At 41.7% G+C, this 21,242-nt stretch overlaps 1 protein-coding gene across 3 annotated transcripts; it reads right to left on the bottom strand.

The window, feature by feature from the left end:
* Window positions 1-1,773: 1,773 nt before the first annotated feature.
* On the bottom strand, window positions 1,774-17,035 carry CCDC82 (coiled-coil domain containing 82). 3 transcript variants are annotated; one of them, XR_008203470.1, is made up of 9 exons: window positions 16,922-17,031; window positions 16,210-16,747; window positions 14,833-15,052; window positions 13,609-13,701; window positions 11,692-11,816; window positions 10,818-10,988; window positions 4,492-4,677; window positions 3,352-3,803; window positions 1,774-2,056 (listed from the first exon to the last, which is right to left on the bottom strand). XR_008203470.1 is itself a non-coding variant. In XM_052670939.1 (8 exons), exons 2-8 carry the CDS (start codon window positions 16,738-16,740, stop codon window positions 3,741-3,743), a joined length of 1,389 nt encoding a protein of 462 aa, XP_052526899.1. In that variant the 5' UTR covers window positions 16,741-16,747; window positions 16,928-17,035; the 3' UTR covers window positions 1,774-3,740. The 3 variants fall into 3 exon arrangements, 2 of the variants coding, with proteins under 2 accessions (XP_052526899.1, XP_052526898.1); XM_052670939.1 differs by having other exon boundaries at window positions 1,774-3,803; window positions 16,928-17,035; XM_052670938.1 differs by having other exon boundaries at window positions 1,774-3,803.
* Between the last annotated feature and the right edge of the window lie 4,207 nt (window positions 17,036-21,242).

Here is a 21,242-nt window from a genome sequence, read left to right on the forward strand (position 1 = left end):
ACGACTTCAAAAACTAAAGACAATTAAAAATGCCCTATCAGAACGTTATATCTTCTCACCCACTAAATTCACTCGAAGTCTCTGAAGTGGAAAATAAAGCATGAAAGATGGTGAGATCTCTGACCTCTCCCACTAGTTGTTATTTGCACAGAATTTCTCCACTATAAATATTCTTACCTCAATTGGACCTGAAAACCTTTCTTGGTAGGAGCCTTCTTCGCACTGTGTGCTATGTAGCACTGAGCAGTTACAGCTTGTCCTGCAAAATCCAACCTGAATTTTGACTTATATGGATCTTCTAAACAATTCTTCAATTTTTTTTTTTTTGCAAGTGAAGACGAATGTAAACATGTCATAATGATACCTCACGTTCTCTGCCTTGTAGAAGCTCTTCAGGTGAAACAGCAGCCACAAAAACATTATCACTTCCTCTAATCTTGGTGAGAAGAGCATCAAAGTCTGAGACAGTTCACATACAAACATTTTGTCAGTCCCCTGCCAAGCCATGTCATCAGTTTCCTACTGAAATAGAAATTAGTGATGTCAATTCTAGGCATTTTCTGTGTCCAACTGGTGATGTCACAGGCAAAACTCCATCAGACTGTGAGGTGCTTTTTTTCCAAGAACTTTTGCTATTTATTTAAAGAAAGAAAAGCATAAGATGCCTGCAAGGCCAAGAAAGAAGTAGATAGCTGAAACTTTTCAGGCAAGCAAAGCGGAGGTAAAAAATATCATCTGGGATGCAGTAGGCATACAAGAATGCTCAAAGTACATGATCAAAGTTAACCACCAGAATAATTTCTGAATTTTCATTTTCAATCAAAGTGTATGTTTTCTTCAAATATTAAGGTTACTTAGCAAGCCAAAATTTCCCAAACGTACTTCTGACTTTAGTAGCATTCAATTTAATGCTACTAAACAACTTATGGGGCCTGTCCTCTTCAGTATCTTCATTGATGACCTGGATGAGGGCATCTAGTGCACTCTCAGTAAGTTTGCAGATGACACCAAGTTGGCTGGAAGTGTGGATCTGCCCGGGGGTAGCGAGGCCCTACAGAGGGATCTGGACAGGCTGGAGAGCTGGGCTGAAGCCAATGGGATGAGTTTCAACAAGGCCAAATGCCGGGTCCTGCACTTCGGCCACAACAACCCCAGGCGACGCTACAGGCTTGGGGCGGTGTGGCTGCAGGACTGCATAGAGGAAATGGACCTGGGGGTATTGATTGATGCTCGGCTGAACATGAGCCCACAGTGTGCCCAGGTGGCCAAGAAGGCCAATGGCATCCTGGCAAAGGGCTGATGAGGAGTGGCTGAAGGAGCTGGGATCGTTCAGTCTGGAGGAGGCTCAGGGGAGACCTCACTGCTCTCTATAACTACCTGAAGGGAGGTTGCAGTGATTGGGGGTCGGCCTCTTCTCTTGTGTAACTGGTGATAGGAGGGAATAGAGGGAATGGCTTCAAACTGCACTAGGGGAGATTCAGGCTGGACGTTCAGAAATACTACTTTTCTGAAAGAGTGGTCAGGCGCTGTAATGGGCTGCCCAGGGAGGTGGTGGAGTCACCGACCCTGGAGGTGTTCAAGGAATGATGGATTTTGTGTTGAGGGACATGGTGTAGTGAGAACTATTGGTGATGGGTGGATGGTTGGACTGGGTGATCCTGTGGGTCTTTTCCAACGTTGGTGATTCTACGATTCTAAGAAATGTGGCAAAACAAGAAATGTGACCATTCATTCCAATAGCAATTTTTTAACACAGAAATTGTTCTCCAGAACTTTCAGAACATTCAGAAAGCAGCACAATTTATTACTATTTGGGAAGATCTGAGAGTGTGCACTTTGTTATGCAGTGTGAGATCCACTCTTCGCAAACCAGATTTCTTTCATGAGAGTTAAGTTACACCAAAACAATTATTTTAAAGGTATCAACAGAAGCATAGAGATTTTGTTAACAGGAATAACTATGGCATCAGCAGGCACTGCTTTTCCTGAAAGGGAAATGCTTGAGACTGATTCCTGGGTACTTGTAGATTGATGGGTGTGTTCTCACTAACATTCTCTGAAAAACAGGGATGGACAACAAAAGAGGAGATTTCCTTCAGCTTGATAACCAGGGAAATAAGTATGATATACAAAATCTTAGAATATTTACATATCTAACTGAAAATTAAGGTATGAAAATAATATCTTCACCTATAAGTTTACAAGTTTGAGAGCAAGTCTCAGTGTCTTTACTGGCATTTTTCACCAACACACGTGGTGCAATGGAGAACTGATATTAGCTCACTCTCACACCACTTAAACCCACTGCTGAGTTTCAACCCCTTAAAATATGAAAACGGTTCATTACTTACAAGGAATGCTGGAACAAGGCTACTGAATAACAAGTCCTACAGAAAAAAAAGTCCTACAGAAAAAAAGCCAACAGATTTTGACCATGATGTGGTATGCCTGGCAGTAGTTGCCTAGCTGGTCAGCATATTACCAACAGAGTGGGACATCAGACATGAGAAGTTTTTGTGGACAAATATGTGAAAAAAAGGTTTCCCTACTTTTAGTTCTGAGAAAGCAATTTGTTAAAAAAAATCTAGAGGGTTAACAGCATCATTCATCCCTTTACTGAATTTCTCAGCTATAACAGACTAACAAGAATATATGCATACTGCAGAGTCTAAGAACAGTTCCTAACAGGATTCAAAACCATGCGCCCTGCATCTTCTGTTAGGTTATGTCAATTTAACTTTATATGCAGCACAAAATACCAGGATGGAATAGCCAACAGAGTACCTAACCCTTCCCAGTCTTCAAAGTCTACTCTACTTGCGCCATGGTAAACCATGCATCATGATTCCAGATAACTCCTGCTTTCTGTTGTCAGATTATACTGGAATAATTCTTGCTTAGCTTGCATGGCCACATTAATCCATTATTTTTGGTTTTTTTTTAGTTACTGCAAGTTGTTGCCATTATGTTTGCACAACACAATTTGTCATTTAAGATCTCAATAAGTTGCCTCAGACAGCATCAGAGCATCAGAGAGAGCCCTGTGGGGCCGAGAAGCACCTAGATGGCTATGCCAGCCTCAGACCCTGTGACGCCCGCTATGTGACTCATCACCTACTCTCTGAAGAGGAATGACTGCTGTGTTGCAAATATAGTCAGGATTGCATAATATTTCCCCTGCTGCCTTACAACAGGTCCTAGTGATTCCTCAGAGGGGAAATAAGTCTTTGCATTTGGGTCCTTTTCATCATAACTATTATTCTAAATAGTTGAACTTGCTTGAGAATTTACAACAAGCAGCAAGGAAGGTATGATGCAAATCCTGTATGTTCCTGTGTAACACAGACTTACCTTTCCAAATATCCCCACTTCAAAAAGTCTCAAGACCTCCCACCTTCCCAGTGATACAGCTCAGCATCAACAGGCAGAGGGCAGAGCTTTTGTTTCACAAGCAAAAAGATACTGATCTGTTATTTTTAAGAATAAAAGGAAACCTGAAGTGACCGATGCAGCAAGAATGGAAGGAAAGATTTGGTAAAACTTCAAGTTATTATTCACACAGATGAAAAAAGATACAAGATTTTCTTAAGCAGTAGTTTACAGACCTGTGGATTTAAGCATAACACGGTCTTTTAGATTATCAGAATCTTGAAGAACAAGCAGAGGTGAAGTGCATACAGATAAAACAGGCCATTCAATTTTTTACAAGGTGTCTTTAAAAGAGCTGTAGGTCCACTTAATCAATTTTTTTCTTCTTGGAAACTGTCTGCATCGTTCATGTAGTTTTCAAGATCATTACATTTCTGCAAATAAAATAGAACTTGTATTACTTTATCAAGGTATAACAACTGAATTATGCAAAAAATGCTTTCTATGTTTCTCTTCAATACGTTAAGAAGCATGGCAATAACAATTCAGAAGCAACGATATCTGAAAGCTTGCTAAATGTACTCCGAATTATCACAGAATCATAGAATGGCCTGGGTTGAAAAGGACCACCATGATTACGCAGTTTCAACCCCCTGCTACGTGCAGGGTCGCCAACCACCAGACCAGGCTGCCCAGAGCCACATCCAGCCTGGCTTTGAATCTTAAAATATTGTTCATCAAGTGTTTCTGAATAAATCAAAGTACTCCAATGTAGAGAGAAAAGTGTTCTTGCTGTGCTTCATGTACGTTTCCAGCCTTCAGGAGTTACAGCTTGAGTTTGTTGTGCTGCTGCTTCCAAATTAAACAGGAGCCTGCCCACCACAGCCCCAAGATCATGCAGCTGCCAGAAAGCTTGATGTCAGGAGCTGACAAAGCTGTGTTGTGAAAGCAGTGGGCATGCAACTGTTTGAGAGATTGAGTCAGTGAATGAACAGTTAGGCCACGGTATAATTAGTAAAAAACATTAATTCAGAAATAAACCATTAAATCAATTAAATTAAATCTTATCTCAGTTTGATTTTATCTGCTTGAGAAACAGTAAATCAAGTAACTCAGTCATACCTTCTGAATCCATCCCGTTTCTTCCAGCTGGCTGAAAAGTCGTTCAACTGTGTCTTTAACTGGTTCATCCTCAACACCGTCCAACTTGGTCATGGAGCTGCACTCCACATACAACTTGTACTTGAAGTGCTTCAAATTGTGATAAACTTTGGTCCGATTTGCACACACTACGCCGACCTTCAACACCTACATCAAAGTAAACTCATCAGTTTCTCAGGTAGAACAGTGATCATCTTGAGGGTATAAAGGATGGAAAAGTCAGCCTATCTAATAAAATGTTATCAGTCGGACTAGGAAGATTTTTTCAATAATGAAATAACTGATGCTATAAATAAAGATTTCACTATCAGGGCAGAACAAATTTGTCACAAGCAGGCAGCATGCAAGTCTGTGCAATGACAGGTTATCAGCACTGCTGTCTTGCAAAAGCTGTACAAAGTTCTGTTTATAATTAACAGAATCTCTGTTGTCTGCAGGAGGAACTCTATAAACTCATTGGCATTTTAGGTGACCATCATACTGTGAAAGCAGAGAAACTGATGACTTTTGCTTTGAAAGTGCAGGCCTGTCCTAGGGACAGGAAACACCAGTTCTAGTGTTCTGTACACTGAATAATACATAGGTATTCTTCTAGTAGAGACACATGAATGTAAACAGATACATACACAAAAATGTATTAATAACTATCTAAATCACAGAATCACTGAATGGCCTGAGTTGAAAAAGACCACAATGATCATTCAGTTTCAACCCCCTGCTATGTGCAGGGTCACCAACCACCAGACCAGGCTGCCCAGAGCCACATCCAGCCTGGCCTTGAATGCCTCCAGGCATGGGGCATCCACAGCCTCCTTGGGCAGCCTGTTCCAGTGCGTCACCACCCTCTGTGTGAAAAACTCCCTCCTAATATCTAACTAAACCTCCCCTGTCTCAATTTAAAACCATTCCCCCTTGTCCTATCACTGTCCACCCTCCTGTTTATACGTTCCCTTCAAATATTGCAAGGCCACACTGAGGTCTCCCTGCAGCCTTCTGTTCTCCAAGCTAAACAAGCCTAGTTCCCTCAACCTTTCTTCATAGGAGAGGTGCTCCAGCCCTCTGATCATCTTAGTGGTCTACGTCTGGCTGGCTTTTGGATTCAGATTTTCTACCCTCCAAAATAAGAGAATCAATACTTGTATGAAGAAATTCAGGTCTTCACAAGAGAAACTGATACAGCATTAGTAAGAAGAACCAAAAACACCAACAGAAACAAGCTTCAAGGGCAACATGTTACATCAGTGCAAAGTTTGTTACATCTTCGAGAGTAACAAGCAGGCAAATGGCTAAAAGTCAAAATTCTTTGCATCAGTAACACAGGCTGCGATGGTGTTACTGTTTCAGAACACACATGAAGTTTCAACTAACCACCTCCTATACTGCAATACCACCAGTCCTCAGGCACAACAGCAATGTCTTTTGTCGCAGTTGTTGGTAACCATCTGAATATTCTTTTTAAAATATTACAAGTTATCAGTTTAATCAATGCTCACATCCAGCATTAGGAAACTTTCCTAAATGCATAATCAAATGGTTGTGTCTGTCAGCAGCCCCCTGTAACATCTGGTCTATTTGTCCAACCTGGCTGTATCTACTGACAGGAACAGAAAAGCATATTTTGTCTACATAAGTTTTATAAATATAAATGCAAGTTTAAGGTTGTGTATTTTTTTAAATATCCAAATATACTTTATTTCTCAAATATATTAACCAGCAGTTTTGGTGATATAAACAGGAGAAATATCACTTAAGCCAATGGAGGCACATTAACTTAAAAGAACATTTGATCTGACCTAAGATGTGTATAAACTACAAGTTAACCAACTTGAGATAACAGAAGATTGCTTCTGCAGTGCAGTTCTCTTGTAATGACGCCTATGTACCCATATGCAGCTCCACTTTCTACACCTGCCCAAAGCTGAAAAACTAAGGCTTGTGTTTGGTGCTATTGGTGCTTTCAATGAGCAAGACATATTAATCAAGGCAAAACCTTGACTTCTTCAAATTTCTAACATGTCAAATAATTAAGCAATCAAAAACCGAAATGTGGTGTTTCATAGGGTATTTTATAGCTTCTGAAGTATTCCAAGTAATGAAGCGCGGTGTCTGGAACACTACTTGACAGAAAATAGGAGATAGAATTCTGCATTCTGATAGCCTGCCTGGCCTATTTCTTGCCCTGTGATAACAGCTAACAGGACGTGTTTTGGAAGGTGGCACAAGACATAAGAAAAAACACCAGAACGTACATGTGTTACCACCCAACTTCTAGCAGTCAACGATTAAGAAATTCTATATCACCCCAGCTATTATATTCCATAGCTTGGAATGAGTTTCCCCAAAAACCTGTCTAATCCCTTCTAGGAGCCAATTACATTTTTTTGTTCTCCAGAGTACCTTGTGGTAATGAGTTTCATGGTTTATTTTTGTGTGAGGTGTAAAGAATTTCCAGAGTGGAAAAGTGCCAGACCAAAAAAAGAAAAAAAAAAACCCATACAATTATAACACATTACTTATTGTGTTATAAAGCAAGAGAGATTGTCTAAAAATACAATGTTATTTCAGAATGCAGCTTTGGAAAGAATCTCAGTACTGTACACACTCTAATTTGTTCCCCCTCGCAGTCCTCAGTGACTCTATCCTAGTGCTTAACTTATCTCCTCAAGCTGGCCGTATCAGCCAAAGCTGTGTTAAATCACTTTGTATGGAATGCAGAAGCATAGCCTGACAACAGCATAACATGTAGTGACTGCATTCATGCCCTCTAAGCATAGATATGAATAGAAACAGAACAACAGGTCTGAGAGCAGAAAACAGTTCATAACCCAGGTGGCACAGGAGCAGAGAAAGATGGGGGACACCTAAACTGTTCAATTCTCTTTGACGGTGGAGGGATGAGAACTGGCAGCTACTCACAGCAATCACTGCAAGCCTAAGCAAAACTAGAACAGCTGTTTCTCTTCAGGCCTATTGGCAAAGCAGAATACTTTAGAGACGAGAGAAAAAGGAAAGTTTTATGCAGAAGAAGGGCTGGAGGTCTGTTTTTGTTCTCTACACAACCACTTTTCTTGGGTACTTTCATAGAAAACTTTAGAAATAGCCCAAATAAGTATTTCCATTCAAACTGATCTGGCAGTTCTGAACTGCCTTCTTTCAGTCAATTATTTTCTTGAAGTGTCAGTTTTATGTAGCTCCCTTAGCCCTTTTTGTTCTTTCTTTTCCCTCAATTGGCAGGACAGGCTGATCAATGCTCTGCTAGAAGAGCTTTGAAAACCAACTTGAAAACAGTACCTTTAGCAGCCTCAGTTACAGGTCACTATAGGAAAATGAACGTTGCATTAGCAAACCATTAGTAAAAATTACTGCAAAGTGCTCAATCACTCTCTCTCCTGGGTCTGCCTGTTCTCCAGCAGCTGAGCTATATTGAGTATGCATGTGGCATCTCACCAGATACTGGGCTATGCAGGATACAGAAAAATCCTCATCGTCTATTGGAGAGAATAAAAATGAACTAGAAAGAAAGTTTAATGTTCAGTGTGATATTTCAAGTGTTTTCTAAAGTGGAAGAACAACTGATGTAGGAGAACATTTGGACAATAATACAGGGGTTTTTAACCCAGCTTCCAATTTAACTGTGGAAATATCAGTAAGATTAAATTTCTGCACCAGTCCACTTATTATTTCTGCTCAGGTAAGGTGCACACCTCACATGAAAAACAGATTTCTCAATTAGTGATCTTCCCTGCATTGAGGTCTCTAATTGTAAAATAATGAATGTACAAGCAAGATGGCTTCTCCACACCCTAAGAACTTGGTGCTTTCCTGCAACAAATAAGGGGAAAAACCAAGTTCTTAATTATCATGCAAACAGATAGTAATCAAAGCAATATTAAGAACTACTGTTCAGCAGGTTCTGAGATCAGTTTTAAGAAAAAAAACCTGCAGCACAGGTTTACCACACTATGCATGACTTGCAGAGCCCGTTATTGTGACATGATAATTACAATGACATCCCTCAAATGTCCAAGTTAGAATACTGGCACAGATGCAAACGAGCTTCAGTAAGGTGTACTTCAGTAAGGTAAGCTTGCAGTCTGTTGAGGACTTTGTGTAAGAAATGCAATCACACCCTATTTCGAAACATGCTCTGAAAACATCTTGCACTGACACTTTTGTCTTTTCAGCAAGTACTGAAGTGCTTCATCTGTGTCCTGAAATCATTTTAGATGCACAAAGTAAAGGAATACACCTTCTACATGTCCTGAAAGAAAAGCAGAACTTGGGCATCAGCTTGCTACACAGATGCAGCAGTATCTTATATTTGACAAATTGTGCTTTGAGTTTATCATAAGAGGTCGGGAATTACATTACTCAGGAAGGCCATATGCAAACTTAACCATAACAAATACCATTAGCTGTACAGTTGATGTGGAGATCCATAAATACTGGTAGCACTCAGGTGTCTTAAGACTCGAGGTCTTTAGAAGTCTCAGCCCTGAAATGTAAAACCTAGAATGGCTGCCTAACGCAACGTTACGTAACAAAGATAAATTTCCTTCCAAGGACACAATTTAATCCAACATGTCCTAGCAAAGGCAACAGAGTGGAAAAAAAGATGCAAGATTACTGAAAGGGAAATGTTTTCTAGCTTGAACAAGTTGTTCCGCAGCAAAGAAAAGGCTCTAGTAGAAAATACTGAGGTAGTTAGAAAGAAGCCTTCTCAAAAGAAGATCAACAATTTCAAGTGTCAGCACAACTGAAACATCAAGATACTCTGTCCTGAGCAAACAGCTACATGGGAAAAGGCAGATGTGAAAACATCTGAAGAATAAAGCAGTAAAATCCTGAGTAGGTGGCACCTGGATGCTATGGTGACAGTGGCACTATTTCACTCTGCGTTCTGACCTACAGCGACCACGCACAGTAGGAACCCTCCAGAAGTAGTACAGTAGGCATGGAATTAGCAAACCCAGTGACCCAACATAGTTGCTTTTGGGCAACAAAGTAAAAAACACAGCCATTCAATGGAGATGATTGCCCATTACACAGAAAGTTGCTTTTATAATGTTTCTGACAGCTAATTAATGCAAGACTCCTGCTGGGAATGTCTTAAGGGCATTATAGGCACGCAGAAAGGTAAAGGGCTTTCAAGTCATCCAGCTTCATTGAAAAGGCACTCTGATATTTAGAACAGATGTAACTCTGAGGCAGATGTCATTCCTGATTTAAAGCTTCAGACTCTAGCACAAGGGAGATAGGATCTATTCAAGTTTTTTTTTTTTTTTAAATAAAGTCACAGTATTTCTCAGATACTTGCTAAAAAAAAACAGGAATGCCAGGCACATTCAAAGCAATGCTCAGCCCTGTAGTTTTTTTACTGCTATAGATTATTCTCATTTCTTTAAAACACTCTTTAGGATTTCCAATCATCTATTGAGCGTTCTCTGACTAAACAAAAAAACTTCTTGAGAAAAAACAGATGAGTGCTCATATTAAAACTTTAGTTAGTAGGCAGATCTTCATACGTGCTGTCAGCCTTGATGACACACAAAAGCATGCTCAGCAGGCTATGTAGCATACCATGAATCTAGACAGCTTCCTTCCTCTCCTGAATACAACTCAAACTACAGAGACTACAGAGACTTGAAACAGAAGAAAAACTGAGATAAATGTTGATTTTGACTGAATGCAATAATGATCAATGAAATCGATCTCATGCCAGTTAGACAAAACTAATGAAAGAAGAACTACAGGTCTTCCATCAGTTTTCTTCTTATGGACATAAGATGTGGTAGAATTATGCTTCTAATAGAAAACAAAATAAGTAAATAAACAAAGCTAGGTTTAGAGTCTTTTTTTTTAATCATGAGGTTCAGCTCACAATGCGATACACTTAGTACTTAATACAGTGTAAGTACACATGCTGTAATAGGTACTAACATTAAATGGCAAAGCAGCTGAAAGCAAAGGTCTTGGGAAAAAAAAAAAAACAACAATTTATTTGTTAAAACTCATTTTTATGTGAGGTTATTATCTTTTCCTCAAGATGTAGGGGCTGGGGGGGTCAGAGGACAAGTGTCCATTCCTCCTCACTTTCATAAGAACTTCCTTCACAACTCCTAGCTGAACCCAACTGCAAAATGGCTGTCACATTTTAAAAATGAAGGGGAGTTTAGACTTAAAAACACAGCAGCTGACAGGTGTTGACAGGACTTCTACTCTTTGTATGATTTGCATAACACTAGACAAAGCTTAAAAATAATGATATGAGGTTTGTTTGAAATTACCTGCTTGTCATCTGACATGAAGTCATCTGCTTCCAGAGTTTTACTATTATAAAGCTTTCCAAACAGCAGCACATTGAACTTACAGTAGCGATTCATTTCACATGCCTGACAAGACATATTGGTTGGATTTTTCAAGGTTATGAGAACACCTGGGTAACAATCCACACGCTCCTGAAAAACACATTTCGGATAACATTAAAGAATCTCCATGAACTTGAACAGGTTGCTAAGTACTTTCTACTCGCACAGAATTAGTGTAAGAGAAACCAAGCTTCAAGTCGGAAATCTTCTGGCATTCAGTTGGGAGCAGGTACCTTCGCAGTCGTTTTCTAACACGTCACCAGTTCTCTTTAATTTGGCTTCAGTTCTAAAGACTTGCTCCTGCATCCAGGCCTGCAGCTCCCTTTCGTGCCTCCTTCCTTCCCTGTTGAGGGTGTGAAGGTGGTTACTCTATCAGTTGGCCTACTTCAAATAAATACACTGTATCTCACCACTGGCCCATACTCCATTATAGGGGGGATCATTAGGACAACACAGCTACAACTCGAACAGCATGCTACTAATTCACATACAGCGACTAGGCTACTGTCTAATGGCCTCATATCTTAGAAGTTGCAGTAGATTCATGATGAACACATCAGTTGTTCTTTTTGTTGGAGGAAGATTTTAATTCCATTAGAACACTGAATGAGCGCCAAGAAGTCCTCTAAAAAGCATCTGGTGAAGTTAGCAGGAGAAGCACTGAGGTCACTGAGAACATACATGTACATGGTTATGGTACTGGTACTGAGAATTATACTACTGACAAAATCTGCCAGTAAAAATATGATCTGGAGACCACTTCACTATTGTAGTTACAGTAGATGCTACAAACCTTGTACCGGTCTTTCCAGCGGCTTCTAGAGATTAAGTTGTCAAGGCGGGGCTGAATGTAACGGTCATCCAAATAATGAAGTGAGAGCAACATATCCTGTGCATACTTCTTTTGTCTTGTTCCATCTGTTCAGCAACAGGCATTATTGATTGGCTGACCATCATATGTTGTACATATTTCTTCAAGTAAAAATTTCAAGGACGTGATGCTTCTGTATATTGCGAACCGTGAATGATTCTAATAAATTACTACTGAATTTACTAATGTTATCCATGTAAGTGATCCATGCATCTTTGATCACAGAATCATAGAATGGCCTGGGTTGAAAAGGACCACAAAGATCATCCAGTTTCAACCCCCTACTGTGTGCAGGGTCACCAACCACCAGACCAGGCTGCCCAGAGCCACATCCAGCCTGGCCTTGAGTGCCTCCAGGCATGGGGCATCCACAGCCTCCTTGGGCAGCCTGTTCCAGTGTGTCACCACCCTCTGAGTGAAAAACTCCCTCCTAATATCAAACCTAAACCTCCCCTGTCTCATTTTAAAACCAATCTCCCTTGTCCTATCACTATCTACCCTTGTAAACAGCTGTTGCCCCTCCTGTTTTTACGCTTCCTTCAAACACTGCAAGGCCACACTGAGGTCTCCCTGCAGCCTTCTGTTCTCCAAGCTAAACAAGCCCAGTTCCCTCAACCTTTCTTCACAGGAGGGGTATTCCAGCTCTCTGATGAACTACTTATTTTAAAAGTATGCCTCTCAAGAAGTACATGAATAAACTCTACAATCATGGTTAAAGTGAAAAACTGTCAACCCAAATGGAGAACCTCTCACTTAAAACCATTTAAAAGAATGGAAAAGGAAGATTTAAGGAGTCTTGTTTCTCGCCTAATTTGTGTGTTTCTGACTATAAAAGAGAAGGTTGTAATCCATGGAATCGAACTGCTCTGACTTGCTTCCCAACAGAAATTTTGACAGTGCTTCTCTACTCCATCACTTCTAAGTAACACACAGAAGGTGACCTTTACCCTTCAGCAGCAGTCACATGGCTGCTGTTGAGCAACATAAACAGCTTCAAATATTTACTCAAGCAAATGAAATAAACTATAACAAGATAAATGAAACAACTACTCCACAGTTATCTCCCAGATATGTGCTAGACTCCAGGATTTAAACAGGACTTCCACAGCTACAAGACAATCCTTACTGCCTCAGGCTTCAGTATGTGCAGACATGGAAACTCACTCAGTTACCTTTCCTAGTCTTTTAGTAGCATTAGCAAAGGAGAGAAGCTCCACTGGCTGTCTTAGCTTTCTATATAAAAACTGAATTGTCATTGTCGTTACAGCTACTTACAATCTACTGTTCTCTCATGTATGTTTTCAGTAAGTCAGCTACAGTGAAAGCTTGAAAGATTGTGACAGATTTTTAAAACGTTCATAATAAAAGGCTAGTCTAATACTAAATTAGCTGCTCTAAATTATTTTTACACTAAAGAGATTGACCTTCATGAACTCAGAAAAGTCCATTCTGAGTTTTGAATACGTGCCGTTGGTTATGCCAGGTCATGCTCACAGCTTATGATATTCCTTAGAATACCATAAGGTAACTCTCATTCATCCTCATAGCTGATCTGCCTCCCTTCAGACTTGGCTGATGCTTTCCACAACCTGACACCGACAGTCCACCCCCAGAGCATCCGTGTGGTGCCTCTGAGCCTACTTCTGGGGCTGCCATTTGGCCCCACCAGGCCATGTGCTGAAAGCCGCTTCCTCGGCCAACAAGGACTGCCTGCTGTTGAAATTTACCTCAAAGAACAACTGTCAAAGAAAAAGAATCAAATACAGAATAATTGCCATAACTAAAATCATCTATTAATTCTAAGCATGCACTACTGTATTTGTAATGTGATGTACTTACCATACAGTGAGCTCAGAAAAGTGTCGTCAATCGCATTTATGAGGAAAGCCTTTACTATTCTTTGGAAATGTTCATAAGGACTACTGTGGCAAACTGGAAAAAATACAATATAAGCAGAATTAAAAAAAAAAAAAAAAGAAAAAGAAAAACGTGTCAGCAATTGTCAGATTATCATTTTTATGACTGCAAGTATAGAATTTTCAAGTCATTTACATATGGGTTTAAAAATAATGTTGATGTCCCATATCCAAAATTCTCATTTAAGATCTTACATTTAAACAGTGCTTCTCATCCCAGTGATCATAACCAATTTTAGCACATCCTAAAGTCATACCTCCTTTCATCACGAGCACACAGGAAGAACTCAACCACAAACATAAGAAATTGGTCTATGCATAGCAGGAATTACTGCAAACCACAGAAGGTTGTGATTTTTCTCCTAATTTTCTTTCGAGTACACACAATTCTGCTCATATCTTAATGGGGAAGATCCAGAATTGCTTATAGCCACTACAATAGCAATGACTATCCCACTATCCTGGCAGTACAAACCTGCTTCTAAAATAACATACACAAGAGGGGAAATAGTATAAACTTCTGGCTCAGGCTTCTCACCAATCCAGACATCAGTTTTCATTAAGATTACAGGAATCTGACCAATGTGAGAGGCATTCTGACTGTGCGATTGGTCTAACACTGAGCAGAGAATTCAGAAACCTCAACAGTCTTACTGCATTAAAAAACAAACAAGCAAACAAAAAAAACCCACAAAAATCAACAATAAAGAAGCAGAAGACCCAAACTAACTGAAAGGCTCCTGCGTTAGTCCTCAGAACAGAATTCACCCAGAATTAATGCGTCTGCTCTTGGTGTATGTATCACAAGATGGAGGTTTTGTGTCTCAAAAAGAACAATTCCATCCTAAAACAAACCAAAATTTTTTTATTTTTTTTTTTTAAAAAAAAGAGAGAGATGAGAGTAACAGGGTTCCCCTTCCTCTCTTCCAACTTACACCCTCCCTTTAATGAGATACAGAAGGACTGTAAAAGTTTACTGTGGAAACCGCGACTACTTTCACAATAAATGAAAGCCTTTCAGGAATGTATCCTTTTAAACTATCATACCCTGCTACAGAGCACTATTTTGTATTTAGAGCCCCTGAATGCTTATTTCAGCAGCAAAATAAGGTTGTAGGTACAGAATTGTGACGTGTTTTTGTCTTACAGTGTGGGACGTAGTGTGCCAGCAATCCGCTATTTGATACATTTAGCTCTTTCTGCCGCGGATGTCCTTCACTCTTAACGTGCTCCACGTTGTCATCATTGTCTTCGTCATCATCAACTATAAAATCTTTCAAGCTTCCATTGTCAGTTTCACTGCCTTCTGGTGTGAGGAGCAATTGGCAGAATGGTTCCTCTGCTATTTCTGCTTCACCATCAGAATCCTAATTAAATGTCAGAAAGTATTTAAAAGCAAATAAATTACTTTCAGTGTTTGCACTAAGAAAGTACTATATCTACTAGACAAGGTTTTGAGCTACTAATAACACCAATTGTTCAGTTAACAAGAAATAACTTATTTCCAGAAATACATTTTTCTGTGTTATGTGACAATTACTTTCCACTTTAGATCAGTCCTTCACATGTATCTCGCTCCAGTTACATAGACCAAACAGGAATCAATAGCATCAAGTGAACCTGAGCTATGTAAGTTACTCCAAAAGAAATTTTGTGCCTTGAGAAAAATCATAGAATCACAGAATAGCCTGGGTTGAAAAGGACCACAAAGATCATCACGTTTCAACCCTCCTGCTATGTGCAGGGTCACCAACCACCAGACCAGGCTGCCCAGAGCCACATCCAGCCTGGCCTTGAATGCCTCCAGGCATGGGGCATCCACAGCCTCCTTGGGCAGCCTGTTCCAGTGTGTCACCACCCTCTGTGTGAAAAACTTCCTCCTAATATCTAGCCTAAATCTCCTCTGTCCCAGTTTAAGACCATTCCCCTTGTCTTATCAGTATCCACCCTCGTAAACAGCCATTAAAAATAATAATATCATGCTCATAATAATAATAAAAGAATAAAAAATAATGCCATACTCTTCTCGCATGTCTATTCTTTACTTCAGTTTTCTTCAGTTCAGAGAATTGAACACCAAAGATGTTTTTTTCCCCCTTCTGACTACATAGGGACGATAGACAGAATTCACAGAATCATCGAATGGCCTGTGTTGAAAAGGGCCACAATGATCATCTAATTTCAACCCCTCTGTTGGCAGGGTCGATACCTGCATTCTAAATTGCTCAGTCAATTGAATGAATGAAAGAATAAGGGAAGAAAAATAAAAAAGAAAAAAGAGAAATTCTTAAATCCTCAGCAATCAAAATTCAACTAAAAAAGAAAAAGGTTTTCTAGACAATGATTTTTAGCAGTCGGTATTATTATTTAGCTAATAGGTAACTACTGTTGAAATGTGATAGGGTTCGTGATTTCTCAGGAATAAAACCAAAACCAACGAAAAAATCCTACTGATTCACATCTCTTACTCATCATCCTCCCCTGAACTCCCAGGGGGACCGAATTTCAATGACAGAATCCAGACCTCGCAGTTTTCACTCCCAGCGCAGCTCCGAGTCGCCCGCTGTTTTGCGAGGTCCTGCAGCTTTGCCAGCACTTCCCGTTTCCTCGCAGCAGAAACATTTTCTGCACGGCCGGCTTTACCAAACCGCTGTTCTTGGGAACTCTCGTCTTCATCGATCACACAGCGGCGTTTAGCAAAAACTTTCCTAACGAGTACATCGCTGTCCTCGCTGTCCTCGCTGTCCTCCAGCACGCAGCTGCTGAACTTTCTACGCTTTCCAGGCACGACTCGTTCATCCTCGCCATCCTCCGCCAGTTCTCCACCGCGGCTTTTCTCCTCTTGGTCGGAAAGGCTGCCCTTCACATCACTTTCGTCATTTTCACCTTCTGACACGGATGACTCCTCCTCCTCCGAGGTAAACGAGGATTCCTCATCGCTGTAGCACAGGATCCGCTCCCTCTTAGTGCGTCTCCAGTCAACCCGGGATTTGGACGGCGGCTCGGCTCCCGCTGCCTTGTTTCTTGTCTCGTATCTTCCGACGAACGTCTCCATGGGGAAGCTGTGACGACACACCACAATACAAACCCGTACGACAAGGCCACGTTACGCCATACCCAAACAAGCACCGCCTCCCATCGCGCTCCTTCTGCAGCCACGGCGGCTGCTGGACGCGCGGATCGCCCCTCCTCGTCCCGGCCCGCCGCCATCCCCGCTCCCTCAACGCTCCGCTCACCGTTACCATTTCCCGCGCTCCAGCGCCAGAGCGGATGAGGAGAGGCTACCGCCCCCCTCGGCGCTCCGCGAGCCGCGATTGGCTGATTATCGCTGTCACTCAACTGCCGGGATGTTTACGGAAGTGATGGAAGGCTGCGGGAAGGGGATGATAGTCACGTGGGTTGATCAAGTTCTATGGATAGAGGCGCGGTGCTGCGGTGACTGAGGTTACAGGTTCGAATCCTCTCCCTGCCCTCACGGTCTCATCTAGCAGGCTGAAATAGAGCTGGGGAGCATTGGGCTGGTTTTGATTGCATTTCAGCCTGGCCAGGGTATGTTCCTGAGGCTTTATGGGCTATTAGGAAGAATTCTTTACTGTGAGGGCAGTAACACATTGGAACATGTTGCCTACTGAAGTTGTGGATGCCCCTTCCCTGGAAGCATTCAAGGCCAGGCTGGATGGGGCTGTGAGCAACCTGGTCTGGAGGGAAGTGTCTGTAGCTGGTACTAGTTGGTACTAGATGATCTTAAAGGTCCCTTCCAACCCAAACCATTCTATGATTCATTCTATGAAAGAACCTTCAGAGAGTTCCAACTCCCTGTCCTGGACAGGGGCACCTCCCACCAGATCAGGCTGCCCTGGGCTCTATCCAACCCTGGCTTTGGAAGTCTCCAGGGCTGAGACACCCACAGCTTCTCCGAGCAACGTGTTCCAGTGCCTCACCACTCTCATCATGAAGAATTTCTTCCTTATATCTTATTTAAACCTAGTCTTCTGAAGCTTATAACCATTCTCTCTTGTCCTATCATTACAGCCCCTGAAGAATAGTCGCTCACACAGGTCACCAAGGCCTGGCCTGAGGCTTCTCAATGGAACAGCTTCTTTTCAGCTGTGCACTTCTGTCTTTGGAACAAACTTGATAAATTTAGCACATTCAACCCCCAGATGACAGGGAATATGGAAACAGAGGTTTTTGCAACTATAATTATGGGGAGATTTAGCGTAGCCAGGCCAGGGCCACCCGGAGCTGGAACACTGGGGGTGCCTATGCTGCCAGCCAGTTGTCCTCTGTGGTCTGCCCTGGAAGAAGGCATTGCTTTTTTTGATGTCTGTAAATCACACTTGGTGCCTGCTTCTCCTCACTAGGCCTCCTAGCAGCAGGAGCACCCCCTGGATTGTGCTTCCCTCTGATTCCTGCTGTTTCCAGGTGAAGTATCAGGGCTGGGTAAGGGCTGGGTAATAGGTCTTCCCAGAGCCAATGCTTCAGGATTTGGGCTTCCTGCCCATTTTCTGACCTCTGTTTTGGGGTTCCCTACAGCAGAGCGCCCGCTGAGAGCAACATCCATGCTGGGCAGTTTTTGGTTGTTACTACTGAGTGAAGGAACCCTGTATTGAGCTGGCAGTAGGAGGCCTGAATGTTATCCTGGTCACAGGGAATACAGTGGTATTGCAGCACAGGATGGGAGAGAAGAAAAATCATGAGGAACTTAGCTGTACTAAGTTCACTGCTCAGAGAACGAGACATCTTCTGGATTTGTGTACACCAAGGAGGAAACTTAAAATCTACAACAACGAGCTTCTACTGAACATGACTCTGGATTCTGTCCAGCGCCAATACCTGTATAGATCGTAAAAATTAGATTTGTGTCTTAAATTTGCTTTTCACCGCTTGGTTGGTGTTAGCAAATATTGCTACCCTGGAAATCACGACAATGATATTATTTATACTTCTTTATCTTAACAGGACCTTGTGAAGGTTTCTCTTTAGAATGGGTGGTAATCCATCACAGGGAAATACCTGGAAATGAAAGGCAGTTCATTCTCATCTTATTTGCATAGCACTGTTCTGGGTTTTGTATGTCTTTCATGTAGACAAAGAGGTCTGAACAGGTGTTTGTGGAGGTGGTGGGTCAAATTCCCATCTGAAATGCTTATATTGCAAGGATTAAAGTGGTTATAATTCAAGGATTATATTGCATTAAGGGACATAAAGTCCTGGTCTGGCACTTATTTTAATTGCTTTAAAGTCAGTAAGTGTGTTTTCAAATAAACAAACGGAGCTGATGCTGCCCGGGATTTAATGTCAGCGTGGCGGGTTGCTGCTCTCTGCTGGGCTTTGTTCGTCGCGATTCCTGCTTCCAACGCCGCCATCTAGCGACGCAGTGCAGCAAACCTCGCCGCTGGACCGCTGCAGCACCAGGTAGTGACAACGGATATATTAGATATAGCTGAGATATAGAAAATATAAGAGGTTTTTTTTTTTTTTTTTTTTTTTTTTTTTTTTTTTTTTTCCTTATTTTTTAAATTGGATGAAGAATTGCAGTTAGGAGTGCTGGCTTTTGATAGTTGAGCGGTTTTTCTTGCTGAAGGATCTTGAGTTTCCTGGTAATTTTTGAGGTAATCATAGAGCCCCTGTTGCAGAGCAATCAGCACTGTGGGGTTGTGTTAGAAGTGGGCCTCCAGTCAACAGACAAGTTTTCCAAAGAGGCCAGTTTTCTTCACTATATTTCCAAAAATAATTCCTACAAATTTAGGCAAACTGACCTGTCATGTGAAAAAATATTTCTACACTCACAGTTTCTGTGAAGTTTGAGCTCTTCTAGAATTTGGAGATAGATGGGATAATATGGATGCTCCTTCCATTCAAGGGACCCTTCCTCTGTGGGTTATTCTTTCCCAAGGAGAAACAGTGCTAAGCCCCAACCCTGTGCTCATTTCCCAGGGACTGCTTCCTGCACCAGAGCAGTGTTTGCAAAACCCTCTGTGCCCCCCAGCCATGCTGAGCACCATGTTGGCTCACATTCAAACAAACCTGCTGCACCCCCTCCTATGGGGAAGTTAGGCCTGCTGGAGTTAGTGCAGCCATCAAGCTGTCTCTTGCTCTCTAACAAACACCAGTAGCTCAACAGCTCACCAGAGCAAACCTCTGACTTTCAAACCAAGCAGTTTAGCTGAGGGCACCTGCAGTGGTAAGCTCTCCTGCTTTTAAAACACATTTTCAGCAGGCAGGAGGAGGTTCAGCATCATACATCCACAGCAGGAACTTCCTGTCTCTTCACCATATGCGTGCTGCTCTGCCCACTTAGAGAGACTTCAATTACAGAACCACAAAGTCATTGGGGTCGGAAGGGACCTCTGGAGATTGAGTCCAACCCCCTGCCAAAGCAGGCTTTTTACAGCAGGTTGCACTGGAAAGCATCCAGTTGGGTCTTGAATATCTCCAGAGAAGGAGACTCCACAACCTTCCTGGACAGCCTGTGCCAGTGCTCTGTCACCCTCACTGTAAAGAAGTTCTTTTGCATATTGGTGAGGAATTTCCTATGCTGCAGTTTATGGCTGTTTCCCCTTGTCCTGTCCCCACAGACTGCTGAAAAGAGGTTGGCCATGTCCCTTTGTCTCTCACACTTAACATATGTATAAACATTAATAAGATCCCTCTCAGACTTCTTTTCTCAAACCCAGGTTGCTCAGCCTGTGCTCACAGGGGAGATGCTTCAGGCCCTTTATCATCTTTGTGCCCTCCGCTGGACTCTCTCCAGGAGATCCATGTATTTTCTGTTTTGGAGAGCCCAGAACTGGATACAGCACTTCAGGTGAGGCCTGACCAGGGCAGAACAGAGGAGCAGGATCACCTCCCTCAACCTGCTGGCCACGCTTTTTTTAATGCACCCCAAACTGAGCAGACTAAGACTGTCTGAAAAGACTGTCACCTGAAAGCTGCTAGGGCATATAGGGAGGCTCTCAATTAAAGCTGTGCCTGGAGCACTGAAACTAAACACAGGGTCATCCTTCTTCCATTCCTTTGTTCTTTCTCTCATTCTTTCTTTCTCAATCTCCTACAAAGTTCCTAAAGAGGCTTGCTATCTTGCATTCCTCTGCTTCCTATTCTTCTTCAACGGAAATTGATTTTTGTAATTTTAGGGAAATCCCTGTAAAGTGTAAGACTGACCCAAAGCCCTGCTGGCTGCTGCCTCCTTAACATAATTTTTGTCATTTTTTGTATCACTCTTTAGCCACTATCAACAGAGAAATTTACTAGTTTATTAGGAAATCAATAGTTATAATTAACTAAGTAATTAGTAGTTATATGGAAAATATTTCAGTTTTTTTTTTTTTCTAAGTGTATTTTAAAGAATTTCCATACCAATCTAAAAGTATTTCTAAAAATTTAAAGTCTTCTGAAGTGTAAGGGTCATAGGCAGAACATATTGGATGCGGCTCTGGGCAGCCAGGTCTGCTGGTTGGCGCTCCTGCCCACAGCATTAGGGTTGAAACTAGATGATCTTTGAGGTCCTTTTCAACCCAGGCCATTCCACGATTCTATAATTCAATGATTCTC

This window comes from Tympanuchus pallidicinctus, unplaced genomic scaffold (genome assembly GCF_026119805.1).
Source record: "Tympanuchus pallidicinctus isolate F22 unplaced genomic scaffold, pur_lepc_1.0 scaffold11, whole genome shotgun sequence".
NCBI classification, from domain to species: Eukaryota; Metazoa; Chordata; class Aves; order Galliformes; family Phasianidae; genus Tympanuchus; species Tympanuchus pallidicinctus.